General features: G+C 53.9%; 6 protein-coding genes across 6 annotated transcripts; 3 read left to right on the forward strand and 3 right to left on the reverse strand.

Moving 5' to 3' along the window:
• Window positions 1–494: 494 nt before the first annotated feature.
• On the reverse strand, window positions 495–1,372 carry VTJ04DRAFT_5112 (uncharacterized protein; the record flags this gene model as incomplete). The annotated part of the gene is made up of 3 exons (XM_069363193.1): window positions 495–563; window positions 656–1,167; window positions 1,291–1,372. 3 exons carry the CDS (start codon window positions 1,370–1,372, stop codon window positions 495–497), a joined length of 663 nt encoding a protein of 220 aa, XP_069220063.1.
• Window positions 1,373–2,138: 766 nt separating this feature from the next.
• VTJ04DRAFT_5113 (uncharacterized protein) lies at window positions 2,139–3,876 on the reverse strand (the record flags this gene model as incomplete). The annotated part of the gene is made up of 6 exons (XM_069363194.1): window positions 2,139–2,843; window positions 2,920–3,128; window positions 3,188–3,323; window positions 3,389–3,488; window positions 3,556–3,683; window positions 3,739–3,876. 6 exons carry the CDS (start codon window positions 3,874–3,876, stop codon window positions 2,139–2,141), a joined length of 1,416 nt encoding a protein of 471 aa, XP_069220064.1.
• A 2,811-nt stretch (window positions 3,877–6,687) lies between these two features.
• VTJ04DRAFT_5114 (uncharacterized protein) lies at window positions 6,688–9,016 on the forward strand (the record flags this gene model as incomplete). The annotated part of the gene is made up of 4 exons (XM_069363195.1): window positions 6,688–6,790; window positions 6,956–7,567; window positions 7,632–7,706; window positions 7,764–9,016. The coding sequence occupies 4 exons, from the start codon at window positions 6,688–6,690 to the stop codon at window positions 9,014–9,016; spliced, it is 2,043 nt and encodes a 680-aa protein (XP_069220065.1).
• Window positions 9,017–9,533: 517 nt separating this feature from the next.
• On the reverse strand, window positions 9,534–10,668 carry VTJ04DRAFT_5115 (uncharacterized protein; the record flags this gene model as incomplete). Its single annotated transcript, XM_069363196.1, has 3 exons — window positions 9,534–10,019; window positions 10,086–10,416; window positions 10,577–10,668. The coding sequence occupies 3 exons, from the start codon at window positions 10,666–10,668 to the stop codon at window positions 9,534–9,536; spliced, it is 909 nt and encodes a 302-aa protein (XP_069220066.1).
• Window positions 10,669–15,310: 4,642 nt separating this feature from the next.
• VTJ04DRAFT_5116 (uncharacterized protein) lies at window positions 15,311–16,575 on the forward strand (the record flags this gene model as incomplete). The annotated part of the gene is made up of 2 exons (XM_069363197.1): window positions 15,311–15,616; window positions 16,147–16,575. The coding sequence occupies 2 exons, from the start codon at window positions 15,311–15,313 to the stop codon at window positions 16,573–16,575; spliced, it is 735 nt and encodes a 244-aa protein (XP_069220067.1).
• A 1,386-nt stretch (window positions 16,576–17,961) lies between these two features.
• VTJ04DRAFT_5117 (uncharacterized protein) lies at window positions 17,962–18,867 on the forward strand (the record flags this gene model as incomplete). The annotated part of the gene is made up of 1 exon (XM_069363198.1): window positions 17,962–18,867. One exon carries the CDS (start codon window positions 17,962–17,964, stop codon window positions 18,865–18,867), a length of 906 nt encoding a protein of 301 aa, XP_069220068.1.
• Window positions 18,868–19,674: the final 807 nt, after the last annotated feature.

The raw sequence follows: 19,674 nt of genomic DNA on the forward strand, positions 1-19,674 counted from the left end.
TCTGCAACCTCGCCGGCGCATCCGGACCCGTCGGAAACACAACGAATAACGATGTCGATCTCAGCCGCGCCTAAATTACCCGTGTTGCCACAAGTCCTTGCCGGGTTCTGCTTGGGGTTGTTCCCTCCGAAGCATGCGGGGTTGGTGATGGGATCGTCGTCGCGACGGCATGTATGTATGTACAACCGGGTCGTCGGAGATAAGTCAAGGGCGACGCGACAGGGTCGCCTGTGGTAGGGCCGAAGTGCCAATGATACGTTGCGTTGGTGCAGGCGCTCGGTGCCACAAAAATGGCAAGAAGATCTGCAGCGCATGATGACAGAACCCGGGGCATATGTTTCAAGCGTGCTGACAAACATCAAGACTGGTGGAGTGTTTCCTCGGAGAGGTGTCAAGAAGGACCCTGGCGTCCTGCCGTGTATTTGGCTAGTCTATTGAGGTAAATACAGAGATGGTTGGTCTATCGGCTTGCTGTATGCTATTATTATTCAAACTTAGTCATCATCAGTGGTTGGCTCGGCGAACACAAACTCCTCGAGCTCCTTGTACGCCTTTTCCAAGTCCTACAGCAACCACGTGTTAGCACTACCGTTGCACAGACACCCGGCTAGTTGCCGCGTAGCCAAGACACAACAAAACATAAACATGGACCTACGTCGTTGACAATAATCCTGTCGTGAATGCCCGTCTTGGAATACTCCAGCTCCACCTTGGCCTGCTTCAAGCGCTTCTGAATAGAATCCTCCGACTCGGTACCGCGACCGCGCAGACGCTTCTCCAGCTCCTCCTCAGACGGCGGGGCAATGAAGACGAAACGAGCGGGGAACTTGGAGGCCTGGATCTGCTTGACGCCCTCGACCTCGATGTCGAGGATGGTGGTCTTGCCCTTGGCGCGCTGCTCCTCGATGGTGGCCTTGGAGGTGCCGTAGAAGTTGTCGCCGAACTGGGCGCTCTCGATAAAGCCGTCCTGGGCCTTGAGCTCGAGGAACTGCTCCTTAGTCACGAAGTGGTAGTGGACGCCGTCCTGCTCGCCGGGACGCGGCTTGCGGGTGGTGTGGGAGACGGAGAGGGTGAAGGTGTCGGGATGCCTTTGGAAGAGGAGGTTGTAGAGAGTGCCCTTGCCGACGCCCGAGGGGCCCGAAATGACAATTGGACGAGGATCGGGGACTGGGAGAGGGTGGACGGTTAGTTGGTCGTTGGCGAGGTTGTCGAGGAAAGAAAGGCGAGGCTAGGGGGAGAGGGAGAAGGAGGAGGAAGAGGAAGAAGAAGAGAAAGAAGATGGTACTGTACCCGGAGTCATGGTGTGAAAACGGGCAGAGACAGAGCGAAGGACTTGTCTGGCTGGAGCAAGGAGAGCGAAAGCAGGCCGCATAGAGTGAGCGTCGTGTCGTCCAATGTCTTGCCCAAGGGGGGAAGGGGAAGGGGAAGAAGGGAGAGAAGCCCGAAATTTGGGCCCCAAATGGTCACCGCCCGCCTCCAACAGCTCCACTGCGGGGTGCTCCACTTGCCCTATTGGGATGCCGTCGGCCCGTGGTGGGGTGATTTCACGTGCTAATCGACAGTTTCCTGTTTGGGAAAGAAATCAACAACACATGGACGACGCTCACAGAGATATTGGGACACAGCAACACCATTCTCATCAAAGAAGAAAAACATGATTTCTAAGATATAATCTGTTCAAATCGACATTGGTCTTCCCACTGCCTCATCAAATACCATCCAACCCCTCATCTTTCACGTCCATCATCACCGTGTAAACAAAACAAAATCCTGTCTGCCAACTCAACCACAAAAAAGCTCACCAATGATTGGGGGTGCCAACCATTGGCTACGAAAAACCCTCAGCATTGCTAAAGTTTTTACCCCAGCAAGATTCGAACCTGCAGCCTTTCGACCACAACGAACCCAAGGTGACCTTGCCCAACAGACCACCACACTAATCTGCGGACTGCTGGGTGACCCGGCAGTGACGCCAGGACGTGGGACTTATGAACCCCTAATCCCATCATGTTCGCAGCTCCGCTCTCGCCCAGTGATCAAAATCAGCTAGGTACGTTAAGATTCACTCTTGACGTTTGCTCTCAACATACACTCCTCATCTCATCATCCCATCTTTTCCCTTCCATCCTCCCCCCTACCTACACCGACCTCCCAATCCCAAACGCCGAACCACTCCTCCTCCTCTTCCCCGTACTCGCCTGCCGCGCCATCCTCTCCGCCTCCCTCCTCGACTGCCTCAGCAAATAATAATCCCCAACCTCATGCCGCCCTTCCCTTTCCTCTGTCCTCCGCGATTCAATCACCTCTACCGACGTCTGCTTCACAATCACCCCTCCGCCACCGCCGCACGCGCCCCTGGAATGCATCGCCGCCCTCGCCGACTCCAAATCAACCTCGTACCCAGCCGTCGCCGACGCCCCAGCCGTCGTGGTGCTGCTACTCCCCGCATCATCTCCCCTCTCATTCCCATACCCTGCGTAGATCTGCTCGTCGCTGGCGTTCATGGTGAAGTCCGGAATCGGGTGGACGCTGCGCGGACCCATGCCGCGGCGGCGTCGGGAATGTTTGTCCTCGAGCATATACATTTCCCCGGCCCCAGTATCACCGCCGCCAGCGCTACCCCCGACGCAGAGAGGAGGTTTGTTTCCATCACGGCTGCGAGACGCGCGCGAGGTACCTCCTCCGCCGCGGTGAGAGGAAGACAGAGAGCGAATGGTGCCGATGATGGGCCGGAAGCACCGCGCTATCAGCGGCGTGATCATGGGTAGGTTGCTGGTCACCACCGCGACAAAGGTTTCGCGGACGGCCCAGGACCCAGCTTGTTGCGCGCCGTTGACAGGGTCCTTGGTGTTTTGCGTGTCAGTGTCAGTTGGAAGATATTCTCGGAGTTTGGAAGGGGAAGGAAGGGAGGTGAGGTACCGCGATGATGAGTACACAGCGCAGGATTGCTGCCGCCGTAACGAACACGCCCCCTGAAAAGAGCAGCGTGAGCCCGGCTTTTTTGAGCGGCTTCAGCGAGGACGCCAAGAGCATTGGAATCGGGATGCTCATGAGATAGACGTCGGTCAGGACGTTCAGGACGACAGTGACGAAGATGTCGATCTTGGAGATGGCTGGTTGGCAGGCATCTGTCCCAAGTTAGCCGAGATCTGTGTGGCATCAAGCAAATAGATTGTGGGTGACTAACTTCCCGGGTCAGGATAGATTTGCCAATTCTTTTCCAATGGTCGGCATCCCAGAAGGATCGACAGGATGACAGCAATGTAGGTCACTATTACGATGGCGAAGCCGGTGCGGATGCGTCGTTCGTATCCCAGACCATCCTAGCAAGCAAGAAATCGGTGTCAGTACATCGCCCAAAACGCCGTGTGGTCTGGGACATGCTAACCATTAACCTCAAATAAAAGGAGCACATAGCTGCTTTGATGATCCATAGCAAAAGCGTGTATGTGGACCACCCAGCGACCTGCGTCTTGGAACCGTTGACCCTGCACACCATGTTAGACACCTCTCAGCCTCCTTCCCCTGACAGGGTGTTGAGGTTGTCTTTCTTACCGCAACCGATACTCCTCGCTCTCGGGATCCAGCAACCTCCTCTCTTCATCCGTCATGGCATTATTGGCGAGGCCCTTCCAATACGCTCCCACCGTGTACGCCAAGTATGTCTCAATCGAGTACACGACCTGAACGCCGAGTTAACCCCGAAACTCCGATGGATTCGGGATGGGGACCACCCACCGCAGCCAACATCATCAAATAGTCGTCAGCTTGGAGGTGCCGCATGCCCACCGCTGACACGCGGACAGCCAGGCGCAGCCCGATAACGAAGAGGCCCACGCCAAGAAGGGCAAAGGCCTCTTTGACAAGAGCATCCATCGCCGTGCCAATATCTGTGACTGTCCGAAAAAGGCCGTTGAATGAGTGACAAAAGCTGAGCAGCCCTCTTCGGTTTTGGTTACCGGAAGTAGTCGATACCCAAGGACCTAGGTGGACGATAACGAGCGTAGGGCTGATAGATGATCTGTCACAGAATAACGAGCGACCTGTGATTACACTTTGGCGAGAGACTGCTAAAAACGAGCGGACGGTCTCCTTTAAACACCAGACGGGGAGACTGTCAGCGGTCAGTCACTAGCTTTATCGTTCCCCATCCCCCTTCTCCCTGCCGACTAATTGGTTCCTGCATGTAGTATATGTGAATCCAAGCTATAAACAGGTTCCTACCAGAGCTACACAACAGTGCTGTAGTCCGCCGACGGACTGATGCTCTGCGATTAATCTATTTACCCTCAATGACTGGTCCTTTTCCTGCGGTCGTGGAAGTGGCCGTAGTCCCGGGGCCCAGTACAACCCCTGGAGCGTGTCTCATAGATCCCAGAACTTGTTGACCTCACAGCCATGGTGTCTCACAATAACAATCCCGGCGCTCATACGCGCTCACTCAACCCTACCTCTTCCTCAGCGAAACCCGGTTACACCTCGACCGCGCCGAATGGCCGGAAAGCTGCATCGCACTGCAGGATTCATTGGCGGAAACAGGCAGGTCAGCTGAATCCTTCCATATCCATGCTAGGGCGAGAGGGAATGATAGTCCAGGTCTAAGGGGATGGGTTTGGGAGAGAGGGGCAATCGGAAATTCCGCCGGGAACTTGCAGGCATTGAAGGCCATTGTGATTTGTGCTGTCCTCGCATCTGGGCCGCGGATGGTTGCAAGAGAAAGCGGATGGGAGCATCGAGTCTATGGGATTTTCCCCCGACTTTACTGGAAGGGAGAGGAGTTGGGGATTTCTCGAAAACTGTGTCCCTATCTCCCTGGTCGGGGAGTTACAGGGTTGGTAATTGGAGATCCAAAGGTTGTACGTTGTGGACAGGTCTGAGTGCAGTCAGAAATAGAGGCCAAGATTGTGACTTGGTTTTTGAACAGGCTCGAGGGATTGGACGAGGATGAAAAGGGAAATCGAAGGACAGAGTTAGCAGGTCTATCGGGAAGGTGTATCTACCACAATCAGAGAGTCATTGAACAAACGATGGCTGCGTCTTGATGTCCCATGCGACTAGTGCGATTGTACAGTGCGATCGTGTTCAACATGATACGAGTGCTTGTGGACTGGGTCAGGTCCGTTCTGCCGTCTGCCAGTCCGGTCAGCAAGCCCTCTTTGCTAAGTGAGTTCTTTCCGATCCCCAATGTCCCGGTCTTATTATCGCGATGCTCGTGACGGATTCCCAGGCAGCCTAGTCTTTGTTCACAGACAAAATACCGACATGAGGCAGATCTAACCCATGGAGACCTTGTCAACTGTCTTCGGACAGTGGACAGCTACCATTGAGGTTCATGAGCGATCTCGCTTTAAGATGTCACTGCATCATGCTGAGCCGTCCTTTGACGCGAACGATAGGCATGGTGCCGGATCTCTGTGCTAACATATGTGCTCTAGTTAGACGACATCGGATGTCGTAGGATAGAGCCGCGAACGTTGACGACCACCACCCATGCCAGCCCAACTGGTGTCAACCATGTTTGAGGCCTGATACAAAGTAGGCAAGGAAGGTAATGTGTTGGCACCCTTGGGTCTAACTGACATCTCGCGTCAGGCTTTGTCTGTCTGCTGTATCTCGCGGGAGCAGATAGCATGGCACCTGGACCAAGTCCTCTTCGACAGCCCCTGGAGTGGATCAAATATACGGGTAATCTTGAATACGGGTGTCGGCATTGCAGCGCATTATGTGGGTTGTGCTGCTACCTATTCCCTCAATTCTATGGTCAAACCATTCATTGTTGAGAGCTCGAATTGCAGTGTGTTTGTCCCTTGGATCTATTTCCAGCTTTGACTGCTCTTTGACAAGAGCAAACATCCCCAACTTAACGAAGTGGTATTCTCGCATTAGCTCAGCCCTACGCAGTTTTCCAGCTGAACAATATCCCACGACCCTCGACTCCCGACGCAACAATACCCGTACCCGGACCATACACACCATACCGCAAACTTCAAGGCGGCCACGGAAATATACTCACCGACCTGAATGCAGTTGGTTGCGGACTACAACCTGCCAAGACCCCCTCCCGAGCTCTTGATGCTCTTTAATGAAGTTTGTGTAACCCTCGCCCATGTTTGTGCAACCGCCCATAGTTTTAACTTAGCCCACAATAGCCCCAACCAAGCCAACGGACGGGGTCCGTTTTGGAGAATACTACTGTAAGCTTACGCCTTGCATACACGCGGAAAACGGCATCACAAGCCTTCCTTGCCATGTCAACAACGTGCTTGACAGGCTGTTCTGCACAGCTCCGAGACTCCCTACAATGTCATTGTCGACAGGGTCATCACATGGCAACGCGAGGAACTGCAGACTTAACTCAAAGGAGGGAGAGCCTCATCATTTGTCATCGGAGAATAACTTGTCGTTCAGGCCCAGCTAACCAGATGCTTGCCTCTCTATTACATCAAGATCCCGATGATCCCAGGCGTTCACCGGCTCGTTACCCGAAACGGGACTTCGCCCCCGCAGATCATTCCGACGATAGGAGGTGATGATGGATGCCGCGCTGCATAATGGAACGGTAGTATCAGCAAGTCCTTGGACAAGCTGTTGGTTGTTCCGACATGGAGGGACACCAACGGCTGCCATTCGATGTAACAAAGGGCTCTTCCCAAGACCGTACCTTTGTATCTACCGCTCCACCCCCGGATGTTGAACCCGTCCCTTGTCGCAGGAGTTCTCAGCATCCTTATATTTCAGACGGCTGCCAGCAGTGGCGAGGGACACGCCGAGCCTACCCCAATTGCTTGCCGTACTGTCTTGTCTCGGTAGCTTCGTTTCAACATGGCTGAACAGGCAATAGAGACCTACGACTTGGTCGTGATAGGCGCCGGCACGTCTCTCCCTCCTGAACCTTGAAGCATCAACATCCACCAGACCTCCTTCCCCTGACACTGCCGCTAACAATTCCACCCAGGCATCTTCGGCCTCGCTGTCGCCAAAACCTTCCGCCAGCTCAACCCCGACAAGACCCTCCTGATCCTCGACTCCGGCTCCACCCTCGGCGGCGTCTGGTCGCGGGAGCGCCACTACCCCGGCCTCAAGACCAACAACATGATCGGAACCATGGAGTACCCCGACTTCCCAATGGACGGGGACGAGTTCAACCTCCAGCCGGGCGACCACATCCCCGGCGAAACGATGCACGTGTACCTGGCCAAGTATGCGCGGCGGTTCGGCATCCTCAGTAATATTCGGTACCGGTGCAAGGTGGATGTGGCCGAACACCAGGATGGCCCGGACGGCGGGTGGATGTTGAGTGTCCGGGAAGAGGGTGTGAAGGGGGAGAAGAGGATTTATGCGCGGAAGCTGGTCGTGGCGACGGGGATGACCTCAGAGCCGGTAAAGCCGGTTATTGAGGGAGAGGAGCAGTTCGGCGCGCCGGTGTTTCATTGTAAGGACTTTGGGAAGCATGCCGATACGCTCTGCTCGGCGAAGCGCGTGGCGGTGTTGGGAGGGACAAAGTCGGCCTGGGATGTGGCTTACTCGTATGCGTCGTCCGGTGTGGAGGTTGATTGGATCATTCGAGGTGGGTTTGTTGGGTGTAGTCCTGTTGAGGTTTGTGAGATGGCGCTAACAAGAACATTGTCCAGAGAGCGGACACGGACCGGTATGGATGGCGCCTCCGTATGTCACGCCGTTCAAGAAATGGCTGGAGAAACTCGTCCGTGAGTGCCTACTCTTCCATCTGCCGTGATGGGGCAACATCATCTAACAATCCCCAGACATTCGCCTCCTAACGTGGTTCAGCCCCTGCATCTGGGGCGACGTCGACGGCTACGGCGGCATCCGTCGTTTCCTCCATGGTACCTCCTTCGGGCGAGCCATCACCAACATCTTCTGGAAAGTCCTCGGCAACGACGTCCTCACGCTCAACAAGTACACCTCCCACCCCGAGGTCCTCAAGCTCAAACCCTGGACCGACCCCATGTTCGTCGCCTCGGGCTTCTCCATCCTCAACTATCCCACCAACATCTTCGACCTCGTCCGTGCCGGCGCCATCCGCGTGCACATCGCCGACGTCACGGCGCTGACCACGCGCACCGTGCACCTATCCGACGGTACACAGCTTGTTGGCACAGACGCGCTCTGCTGTGCGACAGGTTGGAAGCACGTGCCGCCCGTGCGCTTCGTGCTGGCGGACGGCACCGACGCGGCCCCTGAGTTGGGCTTGCCGCATGACCCGGCGACGAGCGACGAGCTTTTTTCTCGAGAGGAGATGCGCAGGGCGGACGAGGAAATTCTCGCCAGGTTTCCGAGGTTGAGGAATCAGCCTGTCATGAACAAGGATCATGTCGCACGAAATATCGGGACTGGGAACAGGACTGCCACTTTAGCCCCCAAGGCCGGTGGCGGAACGTCATCATTGTCGTCGCAGCCGGTGGAGGAGCAGTCCCTCACACCATGGACGCTGTACCGCTTCATGGTCCCTCCGTCCACTCGCTTCCTGCAGACCCGCGATATCGCCTTCGCCGGGATATTGATGAACTTCAGCACGTTGCTGGTCGCACACGCCCAGGCGCTGTGGATCACCGCCTACTTCGCCGGTCAGCTGGCTCCGTCCGTTATTCCTTCCGTCGTTACACAGAACTCACCCTTGACTCCGTCGCCCTCAGCGGCGGGGACCGTTTCGTCCGTCAGCGCGGATCCCAAGGCCAAGGCCAAGGCCAGTTCAACGACTGAGCAGTCCCTCGCCAGTTTGCGCAGTGAAACGCTGCTCCACGCCCGCTTTGGAAGGTGGCGATACCCCTTTGGACGCGGCGCTCAGTTTCCGGACTTCGTGTTCGACGCGGTGCCGTATTTGGACTTGCTGCTGCGGGATCTGGGGTTGGAGACCAAGAGGAAGAAGTTGGCAATTACGAAGCGAAGTAAGGGCGGTATGTTTGCTTGGTTGAAGGAGGTTGTGGAGCCGTATGGACCAGAGGATTATAAAGGGTTGGTTGAGGAGTTTGTCCAGCTTCGTAAAGAGGGCGTTTGATGCTCTGGGAAGAGGGGTTGCTTTGGTTTGACGTATCAGGTTGGATCTAATGGGTTCTTATGTCGGTTAATGTGTTGTCGACGGCTTCCAACAAGGTTTAGCCGTATGTGTGTAGTCCATTTGGATGACGAAGTTGGAAAGTGCTTCTTCCTCTCGCCCCTCTTCTCCCAGTTATGTCATTCCAGGTGGTCTTGTGGTGTCGCTATCCAGGGGGCCCTCGCACCAATTGCCACAGCCAGGGCCGACGATGGCAGCCAAGACGCAACGGGCCGTCCCGCGACACCCTAAGCTCGGGCTGCCGAGACCATTCAACGACAAATGCACCCAGACGGAACGACAGAACCAGAGAAGAACCACCGCATTTTGTTCATACAATTTCCTCAATTACAAGACATCACATAAGTTTTCAATTCCCAGTAGAGACATGGCATATGACATGCCAAACAAGAGCTCCGGTTTTGACAATGCCAAATCCCACATCAGCCATGCATCACCCCGGCTGCCCACAAGCCCTGCATCACTTAAAGCCATAATACATCTCCCCCATGTTCTCGTCATCCGCCTCCACGAACTCTTTGTCGTCGCCGTCCTCCATGTCATTTATGTCATCCATTTCCCCCCTATCCCTTTGCTCGAACTTCATGTTCTCTAGACGTCGCATGAGGGCGATGATGTTGGGATCAGGATCCCTGATCTGGTTCAGGCCCATGGCTGCAAGACGCCGAGACAAGACAGCAAACTCCGAATCCATGGTGCCCGCATCATCAGCATCGGGATTGTTCTCCGATACGTCTTGTGACTCGTCCTCATCGTCGACCTCGGCTTCGGCATCGTTGCCGTCAGCGTTGGTTTGATTACCCTCGGGCCACTCGACCGCATCGCGCATTGCCTCCAGGGGCGGCATATCGTCTGTGGATACCTTGGGGAGCTCCTCCCAAGCCAGAAGGAACTTGTCGACCGAGAAGACAAGCAAGGTGAACTTGTCCAGAGGGACACCAGTTGACTGGACGATGAAAATGCTGGTGAGCTTTATGATGATGAATTGTTGGACAAAAGGAACTCAACTTACTTTACCCTCGGCCTTGCGTGCCTCTACATAGCAGTAACGGGCGCTAGCGATGGCCATAAAAAGGTCTTCAAAATCATCATATCGCATGAACTGGCCGATGCGATTCTCCTGGAGCCTATAGTACCTGTAGAGGCCGCCGACGAACTGTCGAACCTTACCCCACTGCCTTTCGGGACCCAGAACCGAAACCATCTTGAAAGCCGTAACGAAGATCATGGCAAGCTCCAGCTGCACACTGGCATTGGCGAGATTGATCCCCAGGTTTTTCATGGCGCGGATGACGCGAAAGTCGGTGGCCTTGCGCCTCGTTACTGCTCTCCATCGGCGATTCCTACATTAATGATCATCAAGAGATAATTAGCAAGCTGCTAGATATTACGAAATCCGTCGATCGGCCATGTAGTTGGGCATGAATTGAACACGAGTGAAATACGGCGGCTTGAAAAGAGAAAGAGAGTAGAACTACACTAAGTGAAGAGGGCAGCACTTACCAGTACATCCCGCACCCGGGCATATACCTCTTTAAGATATCGAGTTTGATCTTCTTGACTCTCTTCGGCCAAACCTTCTTTGTCTTCGGCATGTTGATTGGGTCGAAGGCGGGGAAGGCCTTTAGATCTGACTGATTTAAATGTGAGCTTGATGCATGCAACAAGTAAATCGCAACGCCAATATTATGGATGGCTTACCAGTTTGCCGAAGAGAAGCGCGACCGAGATCGACCACAAGAAGCAAATCGTTGGTCGAGGAAACGGTTGAGTAGAGAAAGGAGAAAAAAGGGCACAACCCAAAAGGGCGATCAGAAGAGAGCTCGATGTTTTGGTGGGAAGAGAACCTCGCGGAAAAACCGAGAGCGTCACGTAAAAACCCAAAAAAACAACAGCTCGGATGAAAAAAGACCCGCCCTGCCAACCACACCCACGATCGCACACGCGTACGCAAGATCAAAAATCTCGGCCAGCTACCAAGATATCCCATGTCAAACCACCAAGTTACCTCAAACCTGCAGACTCCTAGTCTCGCCCTTGTGCACCTGTGAGTGAGTTGTAATGTTTTGACAATGCTAGGGTGCTGTCCCTTCTGCTTGATGACAACCAAGAGAAAAGTTTAAAAAACCTGAAAAAAGAGAGAGGAATTGACTGCCACAACTTTATCCGCCCCCAGCATACGGACCCCCAAGAAATCCCCCAGATGTATTTCCCACAATCCCCCAGATGCCCACAGTGTCGAGGTGTTGTCCCAACTGTAGCGTCGGGTGGGGTCTCGCCCCGGTCTGTGAAGCAAGGGGTGGTGTTGGGACCAACTGCCTCGACGTCCGTCAATGATTTGAATTTTTGTGCTGTCAACAGCAGGGATCGAACCTGGGGGCTTGAGGAATTGGACCTCAAGGGTGGGAACCACGGCAAGCCGCCGGAACCACTCGGCCAAGTTGCCAGCAGTCAATTCATGTGTTGACAACCTGGGCCATTGCAGCGCTTTATATTCTGCCACACCGCCTTCTCCTCGCACACGCCGCACATCGTGACCTTCTGTCCCATCGCAACGACAGTTCCATCGCAGTGCCATGTCACCGACCACCTCCGAGCATCCCCGAGTTCATGACACAGGACATCCAGGTGCCGGTCAGCGAACGCCGAGTCTGGTGAATGTATTGGTGACTGACTGCACCGGGAGGCTTCATTTCATCCCTACAACTTCCTGATCCTCCTCCTCCTGTTTCAAATTTCTTCAGCTGCCTCTCCCCTTTTCCTTTTCGCTTTTTCCTTCTTACAACTCCAAGGTCCTGCTCAAATCCGTAACTCGCCGACCTTTCCCAAGCCAGGGACCCGCCGCTTACGTACAGCCGTCTTTTTCTACACAACCACACACACACTCTTCTTCTTCCTTCTTTCACAAGACCCCGAGACTTCATTTCCTCTACCATCACTTAAACCGCCAACCTCCAGGACCGCCAGCCACCATGACAAATCCGGCGGAAAGCCTGGAGGCCTTCCTCCAAGGACATATCGTGACTCTTCTTCTTCCTCCTTCTGGATTCTGTCCAATATCAGAGACTCGATTTCTGTGATTTCACCCTTCAGTGCCAGTCCTCTGTTCTATGCTTTGGACAACGAATCGTGGATTCTTCTGGTTTCTTTCGTCTATCTTTCTTTGTTTGCTATTTATCTTGATTTTTCTTTTTGTCTCTACTTTTTCTCCATCTCCCTTGTGTTCATGCATTTTCCTTCTTATGCTTGATACCAGGACACTCTGGAAGGATGTTGTCGTTACGCAGATGCGCTTGGCATCTCCACATTTTCCATGTCCCACCCCTGACGGTTGCGGGACGACCCGCCTTTGCATGCAGATCCCTCTTGGCATGCAGATCATTCCCCACCGAGCAACAACATCATGGCTCTTCCCGCCATGACAACACAATCATGTCCTTGGACATAAACACCTGATACTTAGTAGTGGTTGTTCCTCGATGGCCGAATTCCACTGTCTCTCAATTTAATTTTGGCTCATCTCAACGCCATGGTCAGAATTTACAACCCCATCATCATTGAAGGATGTTGTGTTCCCTGTGATTTGAACTTCCCAAAAACACTACACGAAGAAAAAGCATGGTTCAAAAAAAGAACGAGGACAGCGCTGGAACGAATTGGCATGCTGATCACCCCCAGATCCCACCAAGCGGCTGACACGGAGCTTGACTGATTGCCTTTTGTGCGCGGCATTTGATCACCAAGGTCCAAGACCAGTGAACGGAGGCCGTATAGAAGGCACCTACCTTTTGAGAAAATTCTCCATGCCAACCGCCCAGTCCCGGGGTTGAACCCGGAACCTCATCTCAAGGAGTCGGACCTTGAGGGCGTGACATTTTTGGTATGGTAGCCACTGACCACTTGACCAAGCATGCCAATGCGTTGAGGACCAGCACTCCAAAGCTTGCACATATTCCCTACCCCCAGACACCGCACGATTTCCCTCTCGGCCCCGCCATTCGCTGCATTATACGGTCATCGACACCATACCTCCATCTTCTTGCCCCAGGTTTCCTCATCTGCGGCGATGCTCACGCATCACTTCTCCCTGTTCCTTCGTGGTTTCGATCAAGGTCCATGCCCTATCTGTTCAAGTGACAGTTGTAAGCTGTACTGCTGATGTCAAATCAATTTGCTGCTCCATGATTCCTGAACTGTCGCTTCTCCGGAGCCCTACGTTCACTTTTGCTGCCACGGTGCGTTGACGGACGTCACGCACATCAATGCTTGGCGGTTTGAGGCCATCGATCGCCAATCTTCCTCCCTCATCGGCTCACAAACACGCCGTTGAAGTTGCCGGGCATGGTGAGTCTCAACGCACCCAATCCACCAAATCATCCAAACTGTTGCTGACATACGTTTCCTGCTCCAGACCTGCACGCAATTGAGAGTAAATCACGGTAACTCACAGCCCAACTTCATGGTGACCCAGTTCTAACAGCCAGAGCAAGGCAATCGCATGATAGTCCAACCAGCCAACATCTAAACCTCCATCCAATCCAGCATTCATCTGTAAAGAAAGAATCTAGGAGGTCTAGATTGATCTAGGACGTATGAGAGACTACGAACGTACAAGAGCCACTACGAAAACAACCTGTAATCAGTGCTTCATGAAATTTTCAGGGTGTCTCGAGGAGTTGTGACACACCCATGCCCAGGTGTCCCAACCTGAAATACGTGATGCCTCTCGTTCTTGATTATGAATGACGGTTATGGGGGACCGACAGGGTCTCCCGTTCTGATTACTACAGTACCGGCGTGCCAAGGACAGCGTGCCTTGGGTGCTCAGGTAACCCATCCAGGACTGGGCCAGGTCCGCGTTGTTGGAAGTGAACAGCCTTCACTCACTGTTTCCCAAGGACATCCTTGGTGAGATATAAGTTAGTCCACGTACCTAGCCAGCGGCATATGTGATATGTCCATGAAGAGGAAGAGTCGTTTGAAGTGATCAATGCCATGGCGACAGAAAAGTTGGCGGGCTACGGAGAGCAGAGTTGATGTGCTCCCAGAGTATGTGTCCATGAATGGGGGCAGGTGTCTGTATGTAAGAACCTCCAAACTGGGGAAGCTTGGGAAAAACAACGGAGTCACCATGCCATTGATCCCTACCATTTTTCGCATGTTAAAAGCTGTCTTGTTTACAATTTGTGGGAGGGGACGTGGAAAGGGTTGTGGGCTGGTCAAATTGCAGAAAGATGTGCGCCTGTTAGGCCAACTTTCGGGCTTACTTTGTCCCTCGAGGAGTACACTTTTTGTTTTGACAAGTGCACTCGTCCCACCCTTCTCTCTCTCTCTTTCTTCTTTTCTTCCACAACACGATCAGCAGAACTTCGCGCCCCCGCCGCAACTTTCGTCTCGCCGCGCCTCGCCCGTTTTTTCTCGTCGTGTGTTTTTGTTTTTTCTTTTAAAAAAAGCACTTTCGTCACTTTCGGGCTCGCGCCCTTCGCGTTTTTTTCGTCGTCGTCGTCGCCCTCATGGCTGTTCTGTCTGGTCCGCCCGCGCCCCGCCCGCCTTCGTCGCCGTCCCGGCCGCTTCCCCAACAACGGTACGTATCACGACAGTTGTCTGCTATTTTTCCAATTTTTGCATGTTCTTCACTTCGACTTTACCATCCTTCGATCTTGAGTTTTTTTTCGTCGTTTGTTCATTTTGTTTCTTCTCGTTCGCTTGTCTACACGGTTGGTCGGTTTTGGTCTGTTGACTGACATTTTGCAGAACCAAGGGCGGTCGACTTTTTTGTTGACAAAAAAAGTCGACAAAAAATAAAAAAAGAAAAACAACAAGATGTCGGGTCGCTGGTTTCCGGTTCTGAAGAAGAACCTCCCGAGAGCCGGGCTCCTCTGGTAAGTGTCGCTCATCTTCATTTCTCAGATGTCCCTGTTCCGTCGCGACTTCACTTTCCCTCGTTTTGATTCCTCCCGTCATTCATATTTGGGACTATTATGTCACCGGTATTCTTATCAGATGTTTCCCACTTGTCCCAACATCCTTTCTTTCCCGTGTTTCAATAGTTCTCATCCTTGATCTCTGGGACGAGACGGTTGGCATTGTTGGACATATTATGACCTATCTCTCCCTTGTCATCATCGTGAGTTTGGGATGAGATCAATGGGATTGGTGATGGGACACAATGATGCATTGTTTGATGAGACAAGACGGCTAATGGATTTTGTCTGAAGGGGTTCGACTTCACACGTCATGCGCCGCAAGCGAGTCGACGCCCGGGTCGTGCGCGCCCTCACCGCCGCCGGGGTCGTGATGAAGAAGAAGGAGGTCCAGGATCAGCTGTGCGGGTTGGTTGGTCTCGCGACTACCTTCGCCAGCTCGATTCCTCGTGGTGGTGGTGCGGACCCCGAGGGGGCCGCCTTCAAGGAGCTCATCGAAGAGCTCCACAAGCAGCATCCGTTGGGGCGCCACCTGTCGGTGGAGGACATGGAGGAGTTGTTGGGTGTCGTGCTTGCGGCGCGATACCGGTTTAAACTGGACCGCGAGGATAGGGATTTGGTAAGTTTTCTTTTCGTTTGTTCATTTTTCATTTTTCTTGTTGATTCTTCATCTTTCGTTGCTTTGTGCCTTTCTTCTTTTTGATTGTCTTTTTTTCTTTCCTGCTTTCCTTCTTTTCTTTTTGTCTTTTTGTCTTTTTGCTTTGCTTTGTTTCTTTTCTCTTTCTTTTTTTTCTTTTTGTTTTCTTTTTTCTTTTGTCTTTTCTTTTTCTGTGTTTGCCAACGGGATTTCGTCGTGGCACGGAGGTTTCGTCATGGCACACGGCATTTACTGCCACGCGTCTTCAAGGAAGACTGCGCCAGAAAAGGCTTTTTGATGCTGTGTTCTCCATGAAGCACAACAAAAGCATATGGTCTTTTCTGCCAACTGGTCGATGCTGCTACCTCAAGGCGCGTTGGACAGAGCACGCTGACCATGGCTCTGTTGTCCCCATATCATTTTCTGTCTTGCATCTTCGTTGATTTCACTTTGATCACTGTCATTTGTCTGATCTTTTTTTCACCGCACCTGCTAACCCCTCGGATGAATAGCCGGATTTGCCGCCCGCCGCCCTTTGCCCCCTCGCCCAGGCGGTGGACGCCTTCGAGGACGAGGCGTGGTTCTGGTCGCCCGCCGAGGCGTTCCTCGAGGACGACCTCGTCCGCGCGGAAGAGGCGGAGGCCGCCGCCAGGGCCGCCGCCGAAGCCGCCGCTGCCCCTCGCACCCGCGAGCGGGGCAGCGAGGACGAGTCGTCCGATGAGGACGACCGACGGAAGCGCCAGAGGCGCGTTTCTCCCTCGGTGGCAGCCGCAGCCGCCCCCGCCAACCCCGCTGCCCCGAACGACCCGGGGTACCTCGCCCTCTCAGAGGGCGTCAAGAATCTTGTTCTTCCCAAAGAACAAGACTCTGACGTCGAGATGGGGGGGATGGAGGATTACCCCCCGCCTCCGCCGGGGACGCCCATGGACGTCGATCACTAGTAATGATCGACTCCATGAGGGGGGGTGGTGGGTGAAACGGGTCAGGGGTGCTGGGTTGGTTGGAGCAGGGACGGGAGGAGGGGGAGGGAGGAGGAGGAAGGAAGACGCTGGCGTTCTGGGTGTGGGGTGGGAGGAAAGGATGGGGAGGAGGGTGAGGTTGTTTGTTTTCTTTTGCTTTTATCATGTTCTTGTCGGAGTTTTCTGGTGCGGAGTTCTGGGTTGGTGTGGCGTGGGTTTCCGGCGTCGAGGTTTGGGCTGAGGGGTCTCTATCGTCGCCGACCTTTGGCGGGAGGTTGGTGGCATTCGAGAAACCCTGGCGTTTGTGGATTTTCGGCGGTTGGTTTGGGTCTGGCGTTGCGTTGGGTTCTGGTGCTGGGTTGGGTTTGGGCTTTGCGTTGGGGAGTTGGACGGGGTTGTGCTGGGGGCAGCTGCCGGCCTTACGGTGGCAGTCACCAGCACAACTGTCACGATAATAAAACCGTTGCCAACTCCGAACTGTGCTCTCCAAGTGACAATGTGCTATGATGACGTCTTTTCTCATGCCTGGTCTCAATGGCTTTGACTGACAGAGAAACTCGCAGTTTGTTGCCCGGTATCGTACTGGCTCATCCTCATCGATCACCCCCAACCTGGCACCAGACTATCTGTCCGTGCCTGTTACGACCATCCCTCTGTCGGCTTCAGACCAACCTCTCTCAATAAACGAAGTGATCATTGCCTTAGCATATGTATCTCCTGCCCGATCAACCCAAGCTTCAAAGTCAACTTAACAGGAAGTACGTGGCGTCAGGCCTCGCACCAGGTAAGCTGTAGTTACTATGGTATCTTGAACAAAGTGGTGGCCTATAGGAAATGAAAGCTTCAACACCATGGGAATCAAGAGTGTGTTTGGTGGCATTACCGAAGTCACACTGAAGAATACTTACTTCTACATAGTCATATGGCAGAGATGCAAGAAGGTCCCCACGAAGGGGAAAGACAGGGACACGACACTGTTCAGAACTAAGCGATTGCTCCCTGAGCAGAGCGAAATCTGCCCCAAGAAGACGTTCCCAAATGCAAAATAGCCCCTTTCGACAGTTGTACCTGTGAATCCCCTTGGCTTTCCTTTTCTGGTAATAGCCTCCGTGACGGAGCCGGACATGGCCGGATCCGATCGGACAGAGTGGGGATGGGTGGGGCCATCGGAATCGGAGGTGAAGTCGGAAGAGAATGCGGCTCTTCCGAGACAATCACGTGATCACATGTGAGGGTTGTATCACGGCAGCAATGCACCTCGTCTGAGCTTCCCTTTTCATCTTGCGCCCTTCACAAGAGAATCAAAAAGAATCAGACAAAGCACCCGTGTTCAGTTGGAGCCCTCTTTCATCCTCAACAACCCCCAACATGGCGCCCTGGTCTTTCACTTCGCACCTCCTCTCGACCCATGCCGACCTGTTCAAGGCGGCCACCGAGCACCCGTTCCTCCTTGCCGGTGCTGAAGGCCGTCTGCCCAAGTCGGTTTTGGGACGCTGGCTTGCCAATGACCGTCTTTACATCCACTCTTACCTGCGCGCGGCGGCCCGTCTTCTTGCGTCCCTCGAGCTGCCGCGTCACGTGCCATCCTTAGAAGATGAGCCGGAGAAAGAGTCCTTTGAGACACGACTGGCCGATTGGCTGATTGAAGCGCTTGTTGCGATCCGACGAGAGGAGAGACTCTTCATCGATGTAGCACGCCGTTACGGATTGGCAATTCAGCTGTCAGATTCCATCCTCCTCCCTCCAACCGAAGGTGTCCCTCCTCTCGCCGAGCCCGAGGATGGTACTGCTCCTGAGACTGGCGTGGCCAGAGTCCCGGGACTTAGGATGATGGAGGATATCATCTTTGCCTCAGTCGCCAGTCCCGTCCGTCACTCGACTACCGCTCCGATCACGACAGCTGCCGAGGGCACAGCCAGACCGCTGCCACTTCCCTGGCTCGAGGGCGCCATCACGTTCTGGGGGACCGAGCGGTGTTACCTGGAGGCATGGACATGGGCGCGCGATCATGCCAACACGGTTGGCCGGGATGTGGCAAATGATGCAGACGGAGGGGCGTTGAGGAAGGAGTTCATTCCGAACTGGAGCAGCAAGGAGTTCCGGGCATTTGTCGATCGGCTTCAGGCGCTCATTGATGAGGCAGTTGCAGATGTGTTGGGCAAAGTACCTGAGGGAGACGAGAGGGAGAAGGTCAAGGCAGAGTTGCTTGAGAGGGTGGAGGGACCGTGGAAGACGCTCTTGGAGGCGGAGAGGGCTTTCTGGCCTGATTTGTGATGTCGACATGTTTCTGTACTGCGCTGGCGGTTTTCTAACAGATGGAGGGGAATCACGTCATCCATACAGGTTTCTGTCCATTCTTGGGCAGGGCATCACTCCTGGCCAGGACCAGTCCTGAGCGTTGTGGCTTAGACTTGAGCATTTCAAATAAAAACTGAAACGTCATCATATCGAGGTTTCCCTGTGGACTCATGTCAAGGACTGCCCCCTTTCTACAAACCATGTCCCTCGATACCGGAGGCTTTGTTGTCGGCGAAGCCAGGGGCGGAATGCCAAGCAAACAGGTCTTGGTGGTGTCTCAAAATGGATGCCAAGTCCACTATGACAACTTCGCAAGATCAACCTCGCAAACGACCCTTTGAATCGTTAAACGGCTTCCTGGTATTATTCTGATCAAGAATGTACCGTTGAGATGCCCCATCTATATCCACATGTCATGTAGATAAATGTCAACCCCTGACTGTCCTGCTGACTAAGCCAAGACTCGCCGCGGTCCGCGAGGTTACGGCTGCCAAGACGCCTGTGAGGCTGCGACAAGGGGCGACAGTGTCTCCGTCGTCTCCGTCTCTCTGCCTTCCAGCGGTAATTTCACTGGAAATCGCCATCGAACCTCTGCGCAACGCCATCCCTCTTCATGTTGGCCTGGGGAGCATCTGGTCTAATGGTCACTGGCCCGCTGATTCGCAACATTCGTTAACATAATCGTCCTTCTCTTGCCCCTGTTTGTCCTCGTCGCTCCTTTAGTTCCTTCGGTCTCCTTCGGTCCTCCCTCTCCCGAACCTCGCCATCCCAACTTCCAACCAG

Source organism: Mycothermus thermophilus (genome assembly GCF_041956435.1).
Source record: "Mycothermus thermophilus strain CBS 625.91 unplaced genomic scaffold VTJ04scaffold_3, whole genome shotgun sequence".
NCBI lineage: Eukaryota > Fungi > Ascomycota > Sordariomycetes > Sordariales > Chaetomiaceae > Mycothermus > Mycothermus thermophilus.